We start from the raw sequence: 24,143 nt of genomic DNA, 5'->3' as shown, positions 1-24,143 counted from the left end.
AAACAACAAGCTAATTTCAGGGCTAGGAATTTGCATGTGTGAAGGTGCAAAAACATAAAGATGTTCGCAGATAGTTCCACTCTGCTACAGTCTTTGTCCAAGGTGCTGTTGCCAGGCAAGAAAAGCAAACACCAGCAACCTCTCTCTCTCTCTCCACCCCCCCCCCCCCAGATTTCTTGAGTTCTGCCTCCATTTATCATAAGCAATGACCTCTTGTTTGTGATGGTTTAATGGAGTGGCATAAAACTAGGGCGATGTTGATGTACATTTATTCCGATAAATTCACTGTTAAAGTGATTGAGCTCCTTTCACTCATAGGATCATTGAAGAGTTTATGAGGCAAAAATCTAGACCTTGGCATTTATTAGCTCAGGGGATGGTTATGACCAAGTTAACAGAAGGAATCTTCAAGTTGCAATAATATTGAAAAATGTCAAAAAAACAACAACCCATCACCAGCCCAGAGATCTGATTGAATACAACATATTCTTCTCATTATTAGCTCCAGATATTGCTATCTGCTTCATTTTCTAACTCAGCTCTTATGACTGTGTGTGTGTACACACACACACACACACACACATATCTCTTTTCTTCCATTTCTTTAGAAGCTTCCAGGAGGAATAAGGCTATCAATGGCTACTAACCATGACAGAAAACGATAGTTCTGTTAATTTGAAAAAAAATGAAAATTAGGAAGCTTCTCATTAGAATGGAAACGGGACTTCTCTTCCATCCCTTTATGCCAGATATACCCACTCAAGCAGTTTGATATGTAAACTGTGTTATTCTTATTGTTGTTAGCTGCTCTGAGCCCGGCTTCAGCTGGGGAGGGTGGGATATGAATAAAAATTTATTGTTGTTATTATTATTGATCTGGGGTGCCACACAATATTCGTTCTGCATTTGTAATAACTGTATGTCAGTAGCTATACTTTGGAATTCCCTTCCTGTTAATATCAGGCAGCTGCCTTCACCGTACTCCTTTTGGAACCTGCTGAAAACGTTTGTTTAGACAAAATACTCGAAAGTGGATGCAAGTTTCGGTTCATTTTGGTTTATTGTTATTTTAACTTTTTGAAAGTCTTAAATTATTGCTACTAATACTCCTAATGTATAATTTTATTGCTTCATCAACATCTTTGAGGCTCTTGTGTTCTTGTTTTTAACAATCTAGCAGGGTACAAATGAAATGAAATGAAATAAATCCCCAAATTATAGCTACTGAAGGAGGGGGAAGAGGGGTTTTCTTCTTCTTCATTGTTGGCTAGGAAGAAGCAGTCGTGTCAGCCTTTGGGCATATACCGTTTGCTTTTGAGGAACCAGGGGATGCGGGTGGCGCTGTGGTCTAAACCACTGAGCCTAGGGCTTGCTGATCAGAAGGTCGGTGGTTCGAATCCCAGCGACGGGGTGAGCTCCTGTTGCTCTGTCCCAGCTCCTGCCAGCCTAGCAGTTCAAAAGCACGTCAAAGTGCAAGTAGATAAATAGGTACCGCTCCGGCGGGAAGGTAAACGGCATTTCTGTGTGCTGCTCTGGTTCGCCCACATGACCTGAAAGCTGTACGCTGGCTCCCTCGGCCAATAAAGCTAGATGAACACTGCAACCCCAGAGTCGTCCGCGACTGGACTTAACAGTCAGGGGTCCCTTTACCTTTACCTTTGAGGAACCAACACTGCTTTTAAAACTAGCACTGTCTAGCAAGTGCCTGTCTGCTTTCCTTGCTAGTCTTAAATGCTTCTGCTGAATTGCTGGTTGAGGTGAAAGCATATCTTTGATTCAGCCTCCAGGAGCTCAAATCTAGGACCGTTGTACCTATGGGACTGCCTCTCCTGGTATGCCCCAAGGAGGACCTTAAGGTCCATAAATAGCAACACCCTAGTGGTCCCGGGCCCTAAGGAAGTTAGATTAGCCTCAACCAGAGCCAGGGCCTTTTCAACTCTGGCTCCGACCTGGTGGAACGCTCTGCCTCATGAGACCAGGGCCCTGCAGGATCTGATTTCTTTCCGCAGGGCCTGTAAGATGGAGTTGTTCTGCCTGGCTTTTGGCTTGAAGTCAATTTGATTCCCTCCCCCCCTTTCTTTTTCCTTTCTCCTCCTGTGATGAGGCTGCATTTTAACATTTTAACGTTTTAATGTTGTATCTTAATCTTGTTTTTAAGTTGTATTCATTCAACTTGTTTTCATTATTGCTTGTTAGCAGCCCTGAGCCCGGCCTTGGCTGGGGAGGGCGGGGTATAAATAAAATTTACTATTATTATTATTATTATTATTATTATTATTATTATTAGATGCCCAGAACCAACAGTACAGTTGGTAGCTATTTGCTCGGCCCATATCATATCAAACCAAGAGCTTTATGGTGTGTAACCCTCTTCATCATGCTGCGTTACATCATAAAGTTATTGTCATGAATCCTTAAGATCCAACCTGACAGGCCATCTTCCTTAACTGCAGTGGTGGAATGAGTGATTTGCCTTCAGTCTCTCGCCTCTGCAATTAAACAATCTTACTGGAGGGGACCTGGGAGTAAAGGCAGGGGACACATTTCTGGCCAGTGGTCCAAATATGACCCTCTAAGCTTCTTCCCCCAGGCCACACCCCTCATGGCCCCCAAGTATTTTGGCCTAGCTGGAATGTGCCCTTGAGCTCTGCCTGGATGGACAGAGAGGCATGCGGGGAGGTATGTAGAAACTATTTAATTTTGTTTGTTGCTCCACACACTTTTGCCACACACCACAGGCCTGTGTTGCCCAGGATGTTCCTTACCTCGTTTCTCCCTGAAACCTTGGGGGTCTGATTCAGTCTAAAGTCCCTTGCATTGCTCTGAGCTTCCTAAAAGACAATACAGAGCCAGATGGACGCATGGTCTACTTTGGGATAACGAGGAAGCTTTGTTAGTCCAGTGGGACTCATACAAGGAACAGCTGCAGCACTTCCATGGCCTCACTGTGTAGAGAAGTCATCAAGGGGCACCTTCACTGCAAAGCTGATTAAAAAAAAAGGATATTGCAAGCCAAGGAGCAGATAATTTTCTTTATTAATAATTAAACCTGGAGAGCGGATAACGTCCCCTTCTTGATTCTAGTATAAATGTGTCACTGTGAAATATGTGAAGATTTACCAGATGCATGTAAAAATGCTCAACCATCAGTTTCAGAATGGAACCACTTCCATTCTCCTTGTCTTCTCTGATCTGCTCCTTTACTAAATATACAGTCGTACCTTGGATCCCAAACACCTTGCGAGTTGAACGTTTTGGCTTCCAAACATCGCAAACCCAGAAGTGAGTGTTCAGGTTTGCAAACGTTCTTTGGAACCCAAACATCTGACGCTGGTTCCACGGCTTTCCATTGGCTGCAGGAGCTTCCGGCAGCCAATCGGAAGCCGTGCCTTGGCTTCCGAACATTTTGGAAGTCTAACAGACTTCTGGAACAGATTCCGTTCGACTTCCAAGGTACGACTGTAGATTCTAAAGAGGTGGCAGGATGCTGATGTATGCATTCTGCGACTCAGGTTTTCATCTAACATCCTTTGAAAGTTAGAAGTATTTGTTGCACCTGGAAAACTCCCTCCACCACCTTTTGCAGGATTTTCAGAGCCAGACCTCCAGCTTCTGGAGACAGCCTCCCATTTGTGACAGGCATGCCTTCAACCCATGGAAAGTCTTGTGGAGGGGATGGCTCAGGAAAAGGTGCATGGTCCTGCTCTATGGTTGTTGTTGTTAATAATAATAATAATAATAATAATAATAATAATAATAATAATAATAATATTATACCCCAGGCATCTGGCTACTCTGGGTGGTTTCCAGCACACATTATTGGTTATTGCATGCTTGTGAACACTCCCAATCGAGGCAACAGTGGTTAAAGGTCTACTTTTGCAATCAGCACTCCAAGGGGTTTATCAGAAGTTCCTAGCTTACCATTCTTTTGCTTGTTTGATGTTCTGCACCCAGGCCCCAAAGTGCCCCAGAGTTCATCTTGCAAGCCCATCCACACCTGCATCCTGTTTTCGCAGTGGTCAACCATATGTTCATGGGAAGCCCACCAGCACAAACTATTGTTGATTTCCCAACGCCCCCCCCCATTCCTAAGGGACTCTTCTCTAGCCTTTACATGGGTTGGGGGTTGGGGGCTTTAAAAGTTGCCAAAACGATGAGCAGGGATAGGAGACCACCCTGCTGCTATCCCTCATCCCTGCTGGGCAGGTATGCTAATGACTGCTGCCCTCTGGTGTCTTACATACTGAAATACATTGAAACACAAATACACTTTGGCTCGCTGCTGCCTCTGGAAGCCAAATCCTGTGTTGGCCTAATGTGAACAGGCAATTATCTCTCTCTATCGCGCGCTCTCTCTCTCTCTCTCTCTCTCTATCATCTATCTATCCTGAAATAATAATGCATAAGATAAAGAAATAATACAAAATAGTCATGTCGTTGTTTTTAGCTACCTTATATCTAACCTATCTAGATGTACATACATGGCTAAATAAGAGAAACGGGAGGGAAATGATAATAAGTGTGTGTGTGTGTGTGTGTGTGTGTGTGTGTAGTGTATAATCACAATGTTCCTGATAAAGCACATGGTTCTACCTTTCCTTGCATATTCTTGTTCCAGCACATTAAGAAGCAGGATGTTTCTAACGAAGTAGCTTAGCAGAGAAAGGCCCCTGAAACTGAGATTGCACCAGATAAATCAAGATCACTAGAGAATGTGATCCAAAATAACTGGTCATTTGGAGTACCACTTACCTGTAGATACACATAGCCCAAACATTTGTGTTGAACGGCAGTGGCTTCAGAAAGCAAAGGTTTTCCAGCAAAGGTCAAGAAATGTACAACTAAGGCATTTCAACTTAAACTCCGTCCCATCTATACTCTGAAGACTGAACCGCAAGGCCCATTTACTTTGAAGCAGGGATGGGTGTTTGTTTTTTCCTATCCCTGGTAGGCCAACTTCCAGGGTAGGAGTTGGCTATATGCATGCTAGTAGTGGGCGGAGCCTGAGGCAAAAGTAGGCGGAACAGCAGTGGATGTGATCCTTACCTTTGTGTGGCTGGAATGCAAGCTATTGTAGAAAAGTCAAAGGTCCACCCCTCCCCCCCGCAACCTTCTATTCTTGCAAGCAAGAGGCATTATCACAGTCCAAAGAATCATTTCCCAGCAAAGTTGAGAGCGCTAGAGGCGGGTCCAGAGCAGGGCTGCAAAGGCGTGTAGCTTGAGCAACTAAAAGTGTCCACCCAAAGAAATGAACCAAGCAATCCAACACACCTCACTGCAAATCTCCAAAGCATCCCGTTATTAACCCGCCCATCAATTATTGCCTAACGAAGCTTGCAAACTGAATGCAAGGTAAAGGTAAACGGAAAAGGAGGAGGAGTTTGGATTTGATATCCCGCCTTTCACTCCCCTTCAGGAGTCTCAAAGCGGCTAACATTCTCCTTTCCCTTCCTCCCCCACAACAAACACTCTGTGAGGTGAGTGGGGCTGAGAGACTTCACAGAAGTGTGACTGGCCCAAGGTCACCCAGCAGCTGCATGTGGAGGAGCGGAGACGAGAACCCAGTTTCCCAGATTACGTGACTACCGCTCTTAACCACTACACCACACTGGCAGGACCCCTGGGCAGTTACGTCCAGTCAAATTTGACTCTGGGGTGCAGCACTCATCTCCGCTTTCAGGCCAAGGGAGCTGGCGTTCGTCTGCAGACAGCTTTCCCAGGTCATGTGGCCAGCGTGACTAAACCACTTCTGGCACAACGAGACACTGTGACAGAAACCAGAGCAAATGGAAACACTGTTTACCTACCTGCCGAAGTGGTACCTATTTTGTCAGGAATGTGCCCCCCCCCCCCGAGCACAGGGGAAGAGTCATCCTCGGAAATTGAGCTAAGCGAGCAAGGGGCCGACTCTACAGATGAGAGCTGTGTGTCAGAGTTTAGAGAGAACAGCCCGGCCCCTAAGAAGCTGTTAGTTAGCTCCCAAGGAGAGGGAGAGTTGGAAGTCAGCCCGATTGTTGCCAGGCAACTAGCAGATAAGCCAGAGTCTGAGGCTGTGTCTTCTGTGAGTGAGGAGGAGACAGTCCAGCAGTTCAGTTCCCGTACTAGGAGACTGGAGAAGCTCAGAGAACAATTGAAGGGAAGGAGAAGAAGGGCGGATTTTGGCGTTCTTGTTGGGGGAGGGATGATGAGTCAAAATGAGCAACTACTGTTAGTGAGAGCACGCAGGAAGGCCGTGCTCTGGATGTGTTTTTTCTTGTAAACAAACTTGCATAAAACTGACGGAGAGTCGCTGCTTATCGGGCTGCTTGCCTGCCAGAGATTGTTATATATCTATCTACTTGCACTGGTATGCTTTCAAACTGCTAGGTTGGCAGGAGCTGGGAAAAACAACGGGAACTCGCCCTGTCACATGGATTCGAACTGCTGACCTTACGATCAGGAAGCTCAAGAGGCTCAGTGGTTTAGACCACAGTGCCACCCGCATCCCAGTACATTGTAAACGTACTGATGCGAGAGACAGACAGAGAGAGAACCCAACCAAGCAAGCCAATTCTTAACTGAAGGTGTGTTGTACTCAGCCATACCCTCTGAGGGGGTCAAATGCAGCTAACCACACCTCTTCAACCCACTCACAACTTTAACTTCAATGTAGTAATTCTCTCAAGAGCATTCTGGAATGCCTCATTTGGCGAGGTTCCTCTTGCAACTTGGGAAAGCTTTTATCCTCCAGATTCATGGAGGAGAAGCCAGCCAGTGGTTCTAGCTGTTGTAGAACATAGAAAGACCACCTTCATAGCAACATGAGAAAAGGCCTTTTCTGTGGTGGCTCCCCATTTCTGGAATACTTTTCCCAGGGAGGCTCACCTGGTGCCTTCATTACATATCTTTAGGTGTCAGATGAAAACATTCCTCTGCTCCCAGGCCTTTGACTGATTAAATGATCTATGGCCTTTATTTTGCTTGTTACTATGGCCTTTTAAATGTGTTTGTGGGAGGGGAATTTTTGTTGTTGCTATGTATTTTGTATTTTCATTTCGTATTCTTATGGTGTAAACTGCCCAGTGATCTTCAGATGAAGGGATATATATGTGTGTGTGTATGCGCCACATATACGTTTGCCTCCAGCAAAGATCTTCTTTGGATCTCATGCTCCTAAGTGTGTGAGCACTGAAAGGCAGGCTAGCATGGTGTGCTTCATTCTCGCCTGACTGAGGTTACAAAAAAGGGGAGGTCCAACATCTAGCAGGCCACAGGACATGGCCCAGGTGGGAAGAGGAAGACTGCACGGGTGAGGAGAAGGAGCCGTGACTTTTACAGCAAGGGATACAGTTTCCAAGCAGACTTGGCAGAGCAACAGAAAACTTCATAACCACACAGCATTCAGAATCCCAGATCTGTAATGGATAACTGAGACACCGGATGTTAAAGTGAGCAGAAGCTTAAAAAGAGGACTGTGACACTTAAAATAGGACACCTAGCCACATAGTCAACAGAAACAGTGGGATAGTCTTCCATTTTATGGTATGTGGCTACTGACAGTGTGTTTGGAGGTCTGGGGCTGCTTTCAAAGTTTTGCAGACTTGCTGCAAAACAAGAAATAACTTTAGTAAAAAGTCTAGCTCGGGCATTTAAAATAAATAAATGCCCTGGTTGTGTGTGAGAGAGAGAGCGCGCGCGAGAGAGAGAGAGATCTTTTATATAAATAACCATAAGAGATTTAAATTATCTTTCTTTAAATGAGAACTGTGATCTTTAATTGAATTCAATAGCCCTGCAAATGGACCAAATAATCTCTAATTGATTAGATCATTTACTCCTTATCAGCTCATTTTCTCCTTAAACTTGCATTTGCTTGTACCGGCGTTAGCTTTCTTCCATTAGTAGTTAATATTCAATTGCCTGTTTTTTTCTTCATGCCACTAATTAATTAAAAGCGGGAGGAAAGGGTAACTTTCCTCCTTTTAGTACCGCAGAAAGTTCCAGAGTCAAACATTCCTCCATTTTTTGACAGGAATTGAGGGCATCCCCCCCCTTAAAGAACAGAAGTGAAAAGGAAAGTGAGCAGATCTAGGACATAAAGGCAAAGCCATCTTTAAAAGCAGGTTTCCCGCAAGGCAGTGGCCCCCTCCTGCAAGGGGCTGGACCCTCTTGACGTCAATGGGAGATGAAAGTGCTCTTTGCAGGTCTGGGCAGCACAGCGTTGAGCCATCGCTAGAAGGCAGAGCAGCTCTTGCTGGCATAAAAGGAATTTACCATTTTTTGTTGCTGGCATCCGTCCGTCTTGAGAGACGACGGCGTGTGCTGCCAGAGGTGAAGTCAACCTGCTGCATTAGCAACACTGAAGTGACCTACCTCCCTGGGGCACAAGCCTGGGCAGTGTGTTTGGAGATCCTGGGCTGACCAGACGACAAGACCCTCCTCTCGGCCTCCCTGTATTATTACTACTACTACTACTGAGGTAAGATGAAGGACCCCTGGATGGTTAAGTCCAGTCAAAGGCGACTATGGGGTTGCGGAACTCATTTTGCTTTCAGGCCAAGGGAGCCAGTGTTTGTCCACAGACAGCTTTCCGGGTCATGTAACCAGCATGACTAAACCACTTCTGGCACAACGGAACACCGTGACAGAAACCAGAGCTCATGGAAACACCTTTTACCTTCCTGCCACAGCAGTACCTATTTATCTACTTGCACTGGTGTGATTTCAAACTGCTAGGTTGGCAGGATGCTAGGTTGGCAGGACTACTGCTGCTACTGCTACTACAGTCGTACCTCAGAAGTCTAATGGAATCTGTTCTAGAAGTTCGTTCGACTTCCAAAACTTTCAGAAAAGCTCCTGCAGCCAACTGGAAGCTGTGGAACCCGCGCCAGACATTCGGGTTCAAAAGAACATTCGCAAACTGGTACACTCACTTCTGAGTTTGCGGCGTTCGGGAGCCAAAGCATTCGACTACCAAGGCGTTCAACTTCCGAGGTACGGCTGTAGTAGCAACAGCAATAAAGTGGTGCCTAATTATGCTGATGGAATAGTTCACAGCCAAAGTGAGATTCAGCAGTTTTGCACATCTGAATTTGCCTAGTGAGTCTAACAAGAGATGCTTGCTGGCAAATGCCGTTGCTCATGTGGTAATGAAGGAGCCCAACAGCCTCTATAAATCAAAGAATGTGATGAAAACAAGAGAAATGAAAAATAAAGGATCGGGGGCACAAATCCTGCAGGGTATTATGACTGTCACTGGTCACTCCCTGCCCCCCAAGAACCTGGGAACTGTAGTTTACTCCTCACAGCTACAACTGCCAGTACCCTTAACAAAGTACAGATTAACTGTATGGTATGGATGTGACCATAGAGCTTTGTTTTATATATCTGTATTTTTTATACTTTTCCATCACAATTTTTCGCATTTCAATCAATATAACCAGACATTCATAATCATCAGCTTCCCTCTCTCACCCTCCATGGTTCTGTTTATTTATCCATTTACAACTGCATGTTCTAATTACTCCATATGTTTTATTTTTCTGCTTACTCCCTATATCTTCAATACCTGAAACTGCTGAATTTGCTCCCACCCTGCTAATGTTTTTAATTCATTTAACACAATTCTTTGCATATTCTGCAAACATTTTCCATTCTTCCTTAAAGACTCCATCTTCCCGATCTCTTATTCTACTACTTAGATTTGCAAATTCCATATATCCCATCAATTTCATCTGCCACTCCTCCTTTGTTGGTATAATTTTCTCTCTCCATTTCTGAGCATAGATCACTAGGGCTGTTGTGGTTGCATATAAATGCTTTTGATATGTGGGGGCATCCATTCCTATGTGGATTTTGCCCACACATAGTCAAAACAACACCATCCACCTCACATCAGAGGCATGAGGAGACCCCAAGGTTGGCAGCAGTACAGTGTTATTTAAGAAGATGAAGAAACCCTAAGCACAGTAAAATCGCAAACAGCTCAGTTTGGAGTAAAGATACTCAGTGGACAAAGAATGCTGCGTGTCTGTTGGTGAAGGGGGGAAATACATACAAGAACTAGTGGCTTGGAATGCAAGGGAGTATCCTCAAAAAGCATATGACTGGCTGGAGTGGGAGCATGCCACACTGCAACATTTGGTTGCTGGGGTTTTGCATGTGTCTGTTGGTGGCAAACTGAAATTTAATCACAGTGATCATCTGAGGATTCTAACAGATTACCTATACAAGGTGGAATGGCACTGGCAAGATGGAATGGTACTGAACTGAGCCCATTCAAAACTAGCCCCAACGCTTTAGAGGGTCCAAGAGGTGATATGAACATTTGTATCCAGAGCCTCCCTGTCAATGCCATCATTGTACCTCATTAAACTCTGTTTGAGAACCCGCACCTTATTGTAAAGCATTTGTTTCAATGGACATCATATCTTGAACAATCTCCAGCCAGACAACCTCCGATAACTAGGTTGGGTAGGAAATAGGACTGAAACAATGGAAAAACACTACCAGATTGGAGACGGCTGTTGACTGAATGAATCGCTAGCCTGACTTGGTATATAGCAGGTTCTAACACAGTTAGAATTAACAGGACCAGCTAGACTCTTAATTTCTAAATCAGCCCAACATTTGCTAAATTAGTCAAGTTTACCTAATTATAGTCTAAGGCCTGTATCTCTATTATGTTCACCAAGCCACCGAGAAACACACCTGATATGTCTACTTCTAGGACAGATGTTGTGTAACATACAATTTGTGGCGCCCCTATCAGTGGTGTGCCAAAAGTCAGCGATGAAACTCAGCTGAATAACCTTTTTCTACACGGTCTTGTCATAGCTGGTATAAGCCACAGTATGGAAAGAAGTATCTCCACTCAGACATTTGCTTGGATATTCACATGGTCACAGCACCCACATATTCACCGTATGTGCAGGATGAAGACATTGTGGTCCATACAACTTGAGACCTCCTATCTATGCCAAAAAGTTGTTCTACCTGTAAGAGGAGATGCTTGCAGAAAATCCAGAAAAAACGTAAAAATAAAAGACAATTGCAAAACATTCCATCATGGTTGACTAACCCACAATTTCAGTATCTGTGCTGTCAAACAGGATGCAGATACCAAGGTCAATGCTATCCCTATCTATGGATAGCCCTGATGACCATCACCTTACATCTTCACAAAAGGTGTTTGACCTGTGAAAGCAGGCATTTGCGGAAACTCCAGAGAAGAAATGTAAAAAGAAAAGAAAACCCAAACATCGAGAAATTCCATCATGGCTGACTAACCTGACCAATGGGCTCTTTTGTTGGTGGCTTTCCTCTTCTAGCTGTGCTTGTCGCCAGAGTGGTGGTGGTTTCCATGACTGACGTGGACATCTCAGACTGCATTGCAGTTGCGGTTGACTCAGTTGTCATAGAGGAAGGCACTTCACCAACGAGTCTCACGTTCCCTTCTATCACTATGTTGGTGTCGCTCTCAGCGGCCATGTTGAGGACTTTCAAGCCGTTGTAGTAGAGTCCAGAAAGCTGCCCCTGAAATGGGTGGCCCCGCTCCTTGCCTCCAATTTTTATTGTCGCTTGGCTATTGAAGATTGTGAGCTGACGCCCTGCAAAGATAGTATTACATACATGCAAAAAATGTTGATTGCGAACACTACACTCTTAAACAGAGGATGATTTTTAAACAGATTGTTATGGGGTGGAGGATGAGAGCAATAAACTATAAGAAAGGAACTTTGCTCATAATTCATTGCTTTTTTAATGAGGTGTCCATGGAATGCAGAATTGTCAATCTATGTATGTAATTTCTAAATTTTATGTTGGGTTTGCTTTTCGCTTGAAAGGCCAATTGGGAATTTTTTTTGGTCTATTTTCTACAGACTACTTCCTCACCCATTCTTTTTATCATGATCATTATTATTTTGGTCCAAGCTTTAGAGGTGTGTGTGTGTGTGTGTGTGTATTTGTAGGTCAGATTTCTGATTGCCGGTTCTATCAGGCAAAACATGCAAAATTGCAAGGATTGCAAATACTTATGTATTACATTTCTCTCACACAAGCATTCATCTACGTAGATCTACGTAATATGTAAATATGCCAATATTCCAGGTCACACACAATCATAGTTTAGTGCTATGTGGACAACCCAGCACAAGTTCCAAGTGAAGCATCAGGCTCATGCATTTGCCCTTCCACACCTCTCCTTTCCGCGCACGACAAAGGAAGGCGAGTTTTTCCGAGTTTAGTTTTGCTTTCAAAGAACCTCCGCTTTGCATTATGTAGAAATCAGGAATCCTTGTTTAATGCAAACCACGGTTTCCTCAAACAAGCCAGAACCATAAGCAATGGTTTGGAGTTGGCCTGTTTACAAACCGACCAGTCTGTTTGACATAAGGATCCCTAGTTTGTATGTAACGCTAAGCCAAGGTTCCTTAAGAGAGACAGTAAACATAGAAAAAGTCTGGCTTTCCATCCATGCAGGAAGTGGTGGGCAAAGTTTGTAAACCTGATGCCCTTATTGGGCTTGTGGAGGTTCATCCATGTGGCACTAAGCCACAGTTTAGTGTTACATGCAAATGTCGTCACTTCGTTTAATGAATCCTAACATTTAAAAAATTATCATTAAATACAAGCATTCATAGATCTACCCTATTCATTTGTAAGGCTATCTGCTCCTGAATCTCCCTGTAAATTCATACATGAATTTCCTACACACACACACACACACACACACACACACACACACACACCCCGAAGAGGCATGAGATACATACAGTATACTGAGCATTTCAGAAACAAACAAAAAATGCTAAAGAAAGAAAGAGAGAGAGAGAGAGATGTCTGATTGTCTTTCAGCAAGGCTACTGACGAAAAGAAAAAGGAAGAAAATTAAAAGAAACAAAAACGTTTTGGATGTAAAAAGTAAGTTTAAGGAATGAAACATATATCAATGAAGAGTCATGTCACATTGCTATTGAAAACAGAAATCCTCACCAATGCAAGCTCATTATTATTATTATTGTTATTCATAAACATAATATTCTCTTTTGCAGATTGGTTTCTGCTCATAATAAAAGCATGCACACAACTTTAAGCTCTTTTAATTAGTGTTTGTTCCAAAATCCCCTTTGAATGTAGCCAACGTTAAAGGGACTTCATCTCATTTGGCAATCATATTGCCCACTATTTAATATCACCTACAGTTTAAACAATGATTTTTTTTTTTGCTTTGTTTTTTTCAGGACCGTAATGAAGATCTCATAACTACATACAGATACATACATACATATATATATAAATATATATAAATATAAATATATTTAGTTAATAATTTAGATGATGGAACATGTCATATAATCTATGAATGATTTATCAGTTTTGGTTAATGCTTGCTATGAGTACCTTCATAGATTGAGTTAGTGGATTATATTTAACAGTCCCTTTAACCTTAAGTTAACAGGGTAAGATTATTAAACAGGCGATACCACTAAAATGTATATAGAAATTATTATATACACGGTATGCAAATATTTACTCTACAGTTTACTGTTTAAAATTTGTTTTTAATTTAGTTTTACCGAAAAATTTATTGTTTTATGTTTATTGGTGTTACAATGAAGCACTACTCGGTTATGTTCAAATTATTTTTTATTTGAAGTTTTAATCAATGTTTTTACCTTTGTCGAGTAGCCATTCATCAACTACTCGACCAAGCCGATATGGAATTCGCTGTCTAGCAATCGCCAGGCGCTCGTTATCATTGTTTCCTTTAAAGTTTAAAGAGACATTTCATTGGTTAAAATCTGTAAGGTCAAAGGTTAAAAGTTAATACTTAAAGCTTGAGCTATACAGTTGCCACATGATTATTATTTTTTTTGGAAAAAATTTGGAATGTTTTAAAAAGCTCTACCTAGAACATTTCATGGTTCAGACTTGCCATTCATTCATTTATTTTATTTTAGCAAACAAAATTATTCCTATGTTAATTGAAAATTAGAAATCTGCATTTGAGCTAGGTTATTAAAACTTAAGTTATAGACAGACCCCAAAAAAACAAATTTAAACATCAAACACTAGCTTTACAAAAAGAATGTTCATTGACCTCAGGGTTTTGTCTTTTTTTGTTGGTTTGTTTGTTTTGATGTTTCTTATTAACTAGTTAAAACAGGTTCAGGTGAAACAGGTTTAATTTTGCAAAATACCTCTTGCTCCAACCTCTTACTCCGGGTTAGTCATTTAAAGAAGAAGAACATTACAACGCTTAACCATCGTCAAGGACACACTTACGTCTGAGATCTAGAAAGCGATCTGACATAATTTATATCCTAGTCAGGAAAAAATACATTTTTAAAATTCTCTAGCTTCCAAATCAATTAATTCCAAAGGCTTCAAATATACTGAACAGGTAGCAGAAGGAAAACAAGAACAAGAACACATCAGGTTATTAACTGCTTGGATATCATTGTGGAATGTAAAGAATCAGTTTCCTCATAGATCATCAAGGCTTTGACAAAAGTAACACCAGAAACGATGGTTTAAATGTAAATAGAAATCTTGATAGCGAAAAGGTTAGTCACACTGAACCACACAACGTAATGTGTATCTACTCAGCAATACTTTTGATTCAGGCTAAGACTGCAATCCTATTCACACGTATCCAGGAGTAAGTTCCACTGAAAACAATGGAACTCACATCTGAGTAGAGATGCGTAGGATTGCACGGTTAAGTCAGACCGAAATCCAATGGATAAGAGAGTTGTTAAGTTGTGCTGATTTCAGAGGGAATTAACCTTAACTCTTTAGAATGGGGTCCTTGAAGTGCACAGAGATTATAAACATTCCCATTACTTTATAAGCTGTGATACACAAACCACTTGAGGTCACTGAATCTGTGTCAGGCTGTTTTATGCTTTACGTTTTACAGAGAAGATTAAGCCAGAGGTTTGGTGACACTGACGATATGAGAGAGGGGTAGTCATGGATGCCGGCAGGAAACAGGTCAATGATGCTTATTCCTCCGCAAGTTGAATGTGCAGTTTGATTCTCTGCTTTACATTAATGATAGGTGAGAATACTTCTTTCAAAAAGCTCTTAAAATGGTTGGAGGCATCAGCGTTCCTGAATATCAGTTGCTGGAAACCACAGGAGGAGAAACTGTTCTTGCGCTCAAATCCTACTTGTGGTTTTCCCACAGCATCTGGTTGATCAATGTGAGAAGAGCATGCTGGACTCAATGATCCAGCAGGCTCTTTATATGTTCAGGTTCTGGCAAAAAAAATATGTCATGCCTGGTTCACCCAGGAACAAACATGGAAGCTTTCTGAGAAGACCACCTCATAGAGGCAATGTCATGTGGCAGACAGTTTTTGAAAATAAGTTATGGCTGAGTTGATATTTGCCCCTCCATTTGCAGATGACCAACAAAGTGAAGCATTCTGGGAGGTTTTCTTTTTAGGATGCTTGCCTATGCTGGCAGTGGTTCTTCTGTATCTCCTACTACCTAGGAATGAAATCACATGATAGTGTTGTAGCAACATTTCCGGTGGGATCTGGGTGGGTGTGGCAGCTACCAGCAATGGGCCACCAGGAGATGCAGTGCTGTTCCAAAATGGCGGCATGAATGAAAAATGGGGAGCTGGTGACAACATAAGCTTTTTCTCAACCCTTCTTCACCATGTAGACCTTTTGACTCAGCTGTAGAAGAAACTCCCTCTGTGCTTCTGGAGATTTTTTAACTATTCCATCCCCAACTCTCTTCCCCCCCCCCCCAGACATTTGCAACTCTGAAGAGAACATGAATTAACTGGCACCAGACATACATTCACCATTCATTATGTGGAGCAGCTTCTGTATTCTTCAGAAGTGGTTACCAGTTCTGAACCTTATGTGATGCAAGGCAAGGGCCTGGGAAAACTGACCCCAAAGAGAGGACCGGCAGCCCTAGTAGAAACTTTTGTTCCCCATGTCTAGTCTCAACCTGATTTGGAACCTCTAATCATTCTTCTCTGTCACTGAAGTCCCACACTGGTCACTCTCAATCAAATTTGAAATGGTTTAGAAATACGCATGCAAATTATACACAGTTAAAAACCACTTTATTCTGTTGTTCTATTTCTTGAACTGGCCTTCTGACTTGTAGAAGCAAAAATGCAGAATTCCTTCCCCTGACTTTGAAAGTTTATAGATTTGGAGCACAGTGTGGTTTCGGTAAATCTGAATCTAATCATCGGTGTTTTATTTACTTCTAAAGGTCTCTTTCAGAAACTATTCCTGCTAAAACTCTATGCTTTGTGGGAGTTTAGGAACTTCAGTGGCTTCCTATAAGATTCGAAAATCTGCAAATTACATTTCATTCCGTCTACCGCAATCTTGCACCACTGGGAGCTAAAAAGCTAATGGAAAGTGCAGAAATTGCCAGTTGATTTGTAAAGGTCACACACATATAATAATTTTTGATTACTTTGACTCATCTCTCAAAAGAGTATGTGTGAGGAAATTGTGTCCGGATTGTAACACAAAGAGGTTTATTCAGGTTCTTGCAGCTGATTATACCAATGGTAAAGCTTTGGGGGGAACAGAATCATACAGATTTTTTAAAAAACCCATATGCATAATCCATCCCATGGATATGCAGCCCAATATGCACAGAGGGACTGAATATATAGAATGTTTCTTCCTCCATCAGCGCACATGAGAAGCACATTGACATCATCCAGAGTGGGAGTCTTCACATCTCCTGTCTTCGCATCGATTCATCCACCTCCAGCCCAGGGCGTTGGTCATGGCATCATCCAATTGTGCCAGCCTGTTGAATTATTACTTACTATTATTATTGTTTATTAAATGATGCCAAAGGAATGTGCTCCAGCTCTCCATGCTCTTTTCTCAAACTTTCCATGCACCAGAAAGTCTCTGCTCCTGTCAGGTATCCCTTTTTGAGGTATTCTGTCAGGCATAAATACATGACTCTTGGCAAGGTCCAGTCAGCACATATGGAGAGGTAGCAAGGACCAGAAACAGAGAGGAAGGAGGCCAGCAGACACAGGAATCCCTAGCAATTTCCTTCAATAGTTAGCTGCTCAGACTGAGGGATGGGTACTGATTCTGACACTTTAGAACCACCTGCAGCATGTGATGGGCTGTGTCTCTTCCTTTCTGCTGTGTGCATGGTATCTTGGCTTGAGCTCCATGCAGTTCCTCCCCTAAAGTAGCTAACCCAATGGAGCACAAAGTATGGAATTGATTTCTTCTTCTTTTTTAAATATATATTTTATTAGAGATTTCTTGGTTTACAAAAGTATTATGGAATTGGTTTCTGGCCCTCAGAGCACCTGGTCTGAACCCATGGCAATCTACAGCATCCTTAACCCCAGAATCCACACTCTTCACATCAATCCTACATGCAATTTCGAAATCCTGGATCCACTTTTCTGACAAACCACGGGGAATTTGCAAAAGAAGTCTGCTTGTTGCTATAAGATGCCTCTGTTGGCAGTTGGTGCACACTTAGGCTTTAGTACACATCTGAAACTCTTGCTCCTCTCAGCTTCGCTCCTCTCCTGTTGACGAGGATGACTGGCGTATGCCAGAATTTGCTTCTTCTATTGTGTTTGCGAAAACCAAGTGCTTTGCAAAATCACTTGTAGAGCAAAGCTGAAGAAATCAAGGAGTCAAGGGGGACGCTTGTGGCACAAGCCAGACATGGGGGAGGTGGGGTCACTTCCATTAGAGAAACCTCCAGTGCTATAGCTATCCTTCCTGCATACATCCTGACTTTATGAAGCTCAGAGCATAGGAACAGAAGCCTCACCTGCAGAAGATTTGGAGGAAAAATATAGCTCCGTGCCATCAGCATACTAATAACAATGCACACCCAAACTCCACGTGACCCCACTCAATTGTTTCATGTAGAGGTTCAGCAGCCTGGGAGACAGAACCCACCCTGTGGGACCCCACACTGGAGAACCCACGAGGCTGAGCAAGGCAGTCTAAGAACCACCTTCTGGACCTGGGTATCCAAGCAGGAATGAAACCACTGAAATGTGGTGCCCCCAATACCCAACTCAGGCAGTCTCCCCAGAAGGATACCATGATGGATGGTATCAAAAGCTGTCAAGATATCAAGGAGGGTGAAAGGAGGCACACTCCTCCATTTCTTTCCTCACACAGGTCCATATCAAAACCAGACCTGAATCCCAGTTGAAATGGATCTTCAAAAGCTGTCTCCTCCAAGAACTGGATCTGGTTGGCAAACACTTTCTCAAGAACTTTGGCCAGAAAGGGAATCACTTCCTTCAGGCAACCTGGGACCACTCCTTCTCGAAGAGAAGCATTAGTTACCTCCCTGGCTCATCCAGCTATCTTCTCTCTGCCAGATTTTATAAACCAGGAGGGGCAAAGGTACAAGCAGTTACATGAACCTGACCTTGCCTGGTCCTCAAACTGCAGCAGCTGAACTCCATCCAACAACATCAGAGAAGACAGCACTCCAGACATCTCACCAGGATCATTAGCACCAATGATGAAGTCCAAAACTTGTTAGCAAACCTTTAGCTAAATAGCTCTGCAGGACAGCAACCAGAGGATTCAATGAAGGTAGAGAGGTAAGTTTTACTTATTTGCCACCTTCACTGAATGGGCTTGAGCCCGCGCATGTACCAGTGTCCGTTTACATTTGTTGGGAGTTTTTCTTCACCTGTGCTCAAGTCATGTCCCTTCATTGCTCTGAGCTCCAAGGGCATACCACAGAGCTTTCTAAACATTGCCAGTTGGAAGAGAATGTTCAGGTGTCATTGGGCCAGTCTGGGTCAACTCTGCACTACAGAGATTGACCAGGGCTTTGACCGTAGAGCATGGAAACTGAAAAAGCCTTCTGAAAACCAATTAGATCAATTAGTCTCTGCAAGAGGAACATCTTAAGCCCTGCACCTATTTTTCTTTCTCAGTTTGCATTGTTGTGAATATTGCTACCAACCCTGTGTTGCCTTTGGGTGTGTTTCTGTAACATTTTATCTCCCCTGTAGAGAGACAACTGTTTTTGAAAGGTAATGGAAGGCGTTAGCGATGACCAGTGGCTTGTGGCGTGTCTATTGTCCCACAATGAAGTCCAGATGTGGGCCAACTTGACATATTCCGTTCTACAACACAGGGTAAAACGATGTACCCCCATTTATTTAGGAGAACTTTTTACAATGTGCAAACACACACACACCAGTCACATAAGACGTTAGTAAAAAAAAGCAAGAAAATGCGTTAGCATTCTGAAATTGCAGATCTGGCCAAAACTAGCGAGTCAAACTAAAAAGGAAATGTAGGATGTCAGAGGTTAGAGTTCCTTATCTTTGTTATTCACATATGAGACCATGTCCACCCATGTGATGGGACGGCACCTTCTGCTTCACCTTAGGGCACAGACCAGCTTAAGAGGCACAAGAGTGGCCACACAACACACAGTCCGGGGTGGCTGCCTCTCTGCCTGCTTGCTAGGTCAAGGCCCTTTGTCAATAGGGCTGTCTGCGCAGTACAGATAGATAGCAACTGAGGCAGCCTGCCAGCCCAGGGCATCAGTGAAGAGGGATGGGAAGGGTGGTGTGGGCTCAGGAGGAGTGGCTGGAGGAGGGGACTTCATTTTATAATGAAATGATTTTAGAATGTTGTGTTATTTTCTTGTTGTTAGCCGCCCTGAGCCCGGCTTTGGCTGGGGAGGGTGGGATATAAATAAATTATTATTATTATTATTATTATTATTATTATTATTATTATTATTATTTGCCACACTCACATATTTGCTGCCAGATGTGGCTGTTTCGTTCTGTCCTGAGGATGCTATACCCTGCTTATAAAGTTGTTTCAAGGAGAGAGGCTATACCCTGGCCGCCAAAGAATCATAGAATTAGAAAACAGCCCGAGGGCCATTTGGTTCAACCCCCTGCAATGCAGGAATCTCAACTAAGACATCCGTGACACATGGCCACCTAACCTCTGCTTAAAAACCTCCAATGAAGGAGTGTCTATAAGCTTCCGAGGGCGTCCGTTCTAGTGCAGAACAGCTCTTACATATTGGGTTCAATAGCAGGTGAGATTGCCATTTCTCCAGATGCCCACCCACTTTCTGTCTTTCTTTCTCTCTCTCTCTCTCTCTCTCTCTCTCTCTCATTCATTCACTCATTCATTCATAGAGTGTAAATTTCACGTAAATTGTGAGTTACCTGTACAGTGGTACCTCGGGTTAAGAACTTAATTCATTCTGGAGGTCCGTTCTTAACCTGAAACTGTTCTTAACCTGAGGTACCACTTTAGCTAATGGGGCCTCCCGCTGCGGCCGCAGCGCAATTTCTGTTCTCATCCTAGAGCAAAGTTCTTAACCCGAGGCACTATTTCTGGGTTAGCGGAGTCTGTAACCTGAAGCGTCTGTAACCCGAGGTACCACTGTATTGCCTGCATTGACTGCCAGAGGTTCTCCAGGGTTCCAGGCAGGAGTCTTCTCCAGCCCTATTTGGAGCCACCTGAGATTGAACCTGGCACCTTCTGCCCATGCTTTACCCAGGAGGTGCAGACCCTTCCTTGAAACCCTTCTCCCATGCAGGGTTGTTCCAGATCATAAGAACGCAAGAAGAGTCTCCTGGATCAGACCAGTGGCCCACCTAAGGCAGTATCCCATTCTCACAATGGCCAGCCAAGTGCTTGTGGAAAACCCACAAGCAGGACCTGCGCACAAGAGCACTCTCCCCTCCAGTGGTTTCCAGCAAGTAGTATTCAGAAGCATGAATACCATCCATCATGGCTCATAAAGGTAAAGGTAAAGGGACCCCTGACCATTAGGTCCAGTCGTGACCGACTCTGGGGTTGTGGCACTCATCTCACTTTATTGGCCGAGGGAGCCGGCGTAGGGCTTCCGGGTCATGTGGCCAGCATGACTAAGCCGCTTCTGGCGAACCAGAGCAGCACACGGAAACGCCGTTTACCTTCCCGCCAGAGCAGTACCTATTTATCTACTTGCACTTTCGAACTGCTAGGTTGGCAGGAGGAGGGACCGAGCAACGGGAGCTCACCCCCGTCACGGGGATTCGAACCGCCAACCTTCTGATCAGCAAATCCTAGGCTCTGTGGTTTAACCCACAGTGCCACATGGCTCATAGCCATCCATTAATCTGTCAAATACTCTTTTAAAGCCATCCAGTTTGGTGGCCTCCTGATGTTCCCAAAACTGATAACTCAGAGGTGGCGATAGATCTCAGAGGAACAGCGACCAGCGAGAAAAGGGAAGCCTCTTTCCCTTCCTGCGATGGAAGCTCCTCCTCACGAGAAGGTGCTTTGTGAAACAAAGGAGGCCATTTGCTCTCCAAATCTGCACACACTGGGAGCAACTCCTGTCTCTCTCCTGTACCCCCTCTTCAAGTCTGGGGTGTGCATTTTCTTGTGCTTGTCTGCAGCCTTCTCCTCCTCTTTATTGCCTCCATTTGTCTTGTTTTGATTCAGAGCCTTTTCCGCGGCTGCAATCAATAATTAAAGGTAAAAGTATCCTTCCCCAACTCAATTCTCCTCCCTTAGTAATAAGGCAGCAGCCTCCACGCAGCACCGAGTGGCTTAGATGGAGAGACTGCTGTGTTATATCAGGGAGAAGCAAGAGAAGATAAAAAAGCAACAAGGAGGTGATAAAAAAAGCCTTTGGCTGTTAAATTAAAGGTCATATTATGCTATCATGCCTAGCAGAAATATATTAAAAAGGGGCCTTTTATAGTAATGGTGAAACGTTTAGCTAGTTGATACTATACTGTGAAAGCTGAAATGGGCATCAAAAGGCGATTATATTATTCAGGTGTACGAATGAGGTGTAAAATGGAGGATTGCAGGATCTATAACCCTCTGCTGTGCTTCAGCCCAAAGGGCCATGTTCCTTTGGGGCAGGCTTCTGGGGGCCACATGACAATGATGTGCAGGGCCTGAAGAAAAAAGAAGAAGGATGCGGAACAATGGATGTAAAATGTCACCTTTGTTCAGCAGGCTTCCTTCTCCACACATTTCTCTCCATTCGCTGTCAAAAGAAGCAAGAGGCATGATCAGAATTGAAGGAAACATTCCAGGCAGGTGAAAACATGGGAAGCAGGGTCGGAAGGGGGCAGGGATGGGCGAGGGGTGAATATTTTTGATGTAATCCCCCCCTTGGTTTTAATGAATGCATGGGTTCTGCTTCTGAGTCTGTTGTTTTGTTTTTGCAAAGGCGCCTTGAGTCACCTGTGGTGAGAGAAGGGTCCCTCCAAACTCTACAATTCAATAATAATAATAATAATAATAATAATAATAATAATAATAATAATAGATAAATATTTAAATGTTAATTTATATATGAGCTTTCACACACCAGCAAATTAATGCAGAAATGAGAGGGTCTCAGAAATGAATGCATGCGAGACTGGCAAGTTGCGGCAAATAGACGGATTCCTTCTGCCTCATTCTGACACTACTGAGACCTCGCTTCAGATCTGCGCGGCCAGTTCTGCATGCTAACATTCCCCACAGCAAACATAGCTCCTCCCAATCTGCACAGGGGCTCAGCAGAGTCACAGTGAGCTTAAGCATAGCAGCCCCATTGATTCTCAATTCAGAAAGGAAAGAGGAAGGTCATTCTCTGGGCAAAGCAGGGCAAATCAAAATAATAACAATGTTAAAAGGGAAAAGAGCCAAAGGGGCCAGCGCTGATGGAAAATGGCATTTAAGAGATAAAAATCTGTTCTCTGTCAGCAGCAGAGCCAAAGAAGTAGCCTTTGGCCACAGAAAGCTTTAGACTCTCAGCTGCGTCTAACAGTGGCATTTCAATTTGTGTATTTTATGCCTCGCAGATATTTGACTATAAAAGAGTAATACGTTTCAAATTGAAAGGTTTAAACTTGTACATTCAGGGTTCTTTGTTTCTTTCTTTCATGCTTTTGGCAAGGCAAGGCCACAGAAAACCATAAATTGCAGAAGCAAAAGCTCAGCGAGGTAAAAATTGCAGAAGCACTTCCACAAGGAACATCTGACAAAGCAGTAGCGAAAGAGCCACAAAGACCCCCTAAACCAGTTTTATGGACTTTTATCAGGAAGAGCGACAACTACTGGATGAACGAGTGAATGGCAGGAAGTCATTTGTGGCAATATCATATGTTAAAATTACATCCTGCCTCCCAAGAACTTAGATGGCCTTCAGGGAACATGAGATGAATTCATGGAGCAGAGGGCTATCAGTGTCTACTAGATGTCACAGACTGGTTGGACACAGAGGAATGGTAGGAAGAACCAGCTGGGGAACCCCCAAGGGAAGAAAGCTCAAAGAATTGGTGTTGGGACCATGAGTGGTCAGAGGGAGAAGACTAGGAGGTGTTGGAAACTGAAGAGGTAGCAGGGCTTAGTGTGCAGAGAGAGTCTGTGGCAGAAGCAGGAGAGGATAAGAGGCCAAGGGGCAGAAATGAGTCTGGCTGCTGAAGAGTTGCAGGTGTCTCCCGCTCCTGCTGCAACAAACCTCCCTACACCCAGTGTGGTGTAGTGGTTAAGAGCAGTGGACTCGTAATCTGGTGAACCGGGTTCACGTCCCCACTCCTCCACATGCAGCTGCTGGGTGACCTTGGGCTAGTCACACTTCTCTGACGTCTCTCAGCCCCACTCACCTCACAGAGTGTTTGTTGTGGGGAGGAAGGGAAAGGAGAATGTTAGCCACTTTGAGACTCCTTAGGGTAGTGATAAAGTGGGATATCAAATCCAAACTCTTCTTCTTCTTCTTCCCTCCCCACTGGTCTCCCAGAACCAGGAGAGGCATGAAGAGGGCAGAGGAGAAGTTAGCTTCACGCAGGTGCAGATTGCTTGGGAAACCCTTGCACAGGAGGGGTCTGTGGGGAAGCAGGGACCTTCAGTCTCAGCAATGGCTTCATGAGGGCAAGACATGCTGGAGATGAGTTGCGGCGCTCTTTAGGCCTGACCCTTCTGTGCAGTTCCTATTTTTGCTAATAACTCCAACTCGCTTGGTGTAATTCATGGCTGTCTTACTCCTGTCATTAGCTTCCCATAGCTATCTGGTTGGCCACTGTGAGACCAGGATGCTGGACCCAAAAGGGTATTATAATGTTATTATGTAGCATATTGTCCTAGACCAGGGGTCTGCAACCCGCGGCTCCGGAGCCGCATGT

The 24,143-nt window shown here is 43.7% G+C and overlaps 1 protein-coding gene across 34 annotated transcripts in view; it reads right to left on the bottom strand.

Annotated features, from left to right (window-relative positions):
* NRXN1 (neurexin 1) overlaps nucleotides 1-24,143 on the bottom strand; it is a 1,008,670-nt gene that overhangs the window by 107,130 nt on the left and 877,397 nt on the right. For 21 of the 34 annotated variants that reach the window (XM_082217236.1, XM_082217247.1, XM_082217269.1 and 18 more), the window contains 2 exons: nucleotides 13,662-13,751; nucleotides 11,272-11,591 (listed from right to left, as the gene is read on the bottom strand). In XM_082217236.1, the coding sequence (XP_082073362.1) occupies nucleotides 11,272-11,591; nucleotides 13,662-13,751 (410 nt within the window). The remainder of the gene's footprint in view (nucleotides 1-11,271; nucleotides 11,592-13,661; nucleotides 13,752-24,143) is intronic. The other 13 variants (XM_082217242.1, XM_082217245.1, XM_082217248.1 and 10 more) reach the window with 1 other exon arrangement.

Source organism: Podarcis vaucheri (assembly GCF_965113315.1).
Source record: "Podarcis vaucheri genome assembly, chromosome: 3".
NCBI classification, from domain to species: Eukaryota; Metazoa; Chordata; class Lepidosauria; order Squamata; family Lacertidae; genus Podarcis; species Podarcis vaucheri.
This window is presented reverse-complemented; position numbering and strand designations above follow the sequence as displayed.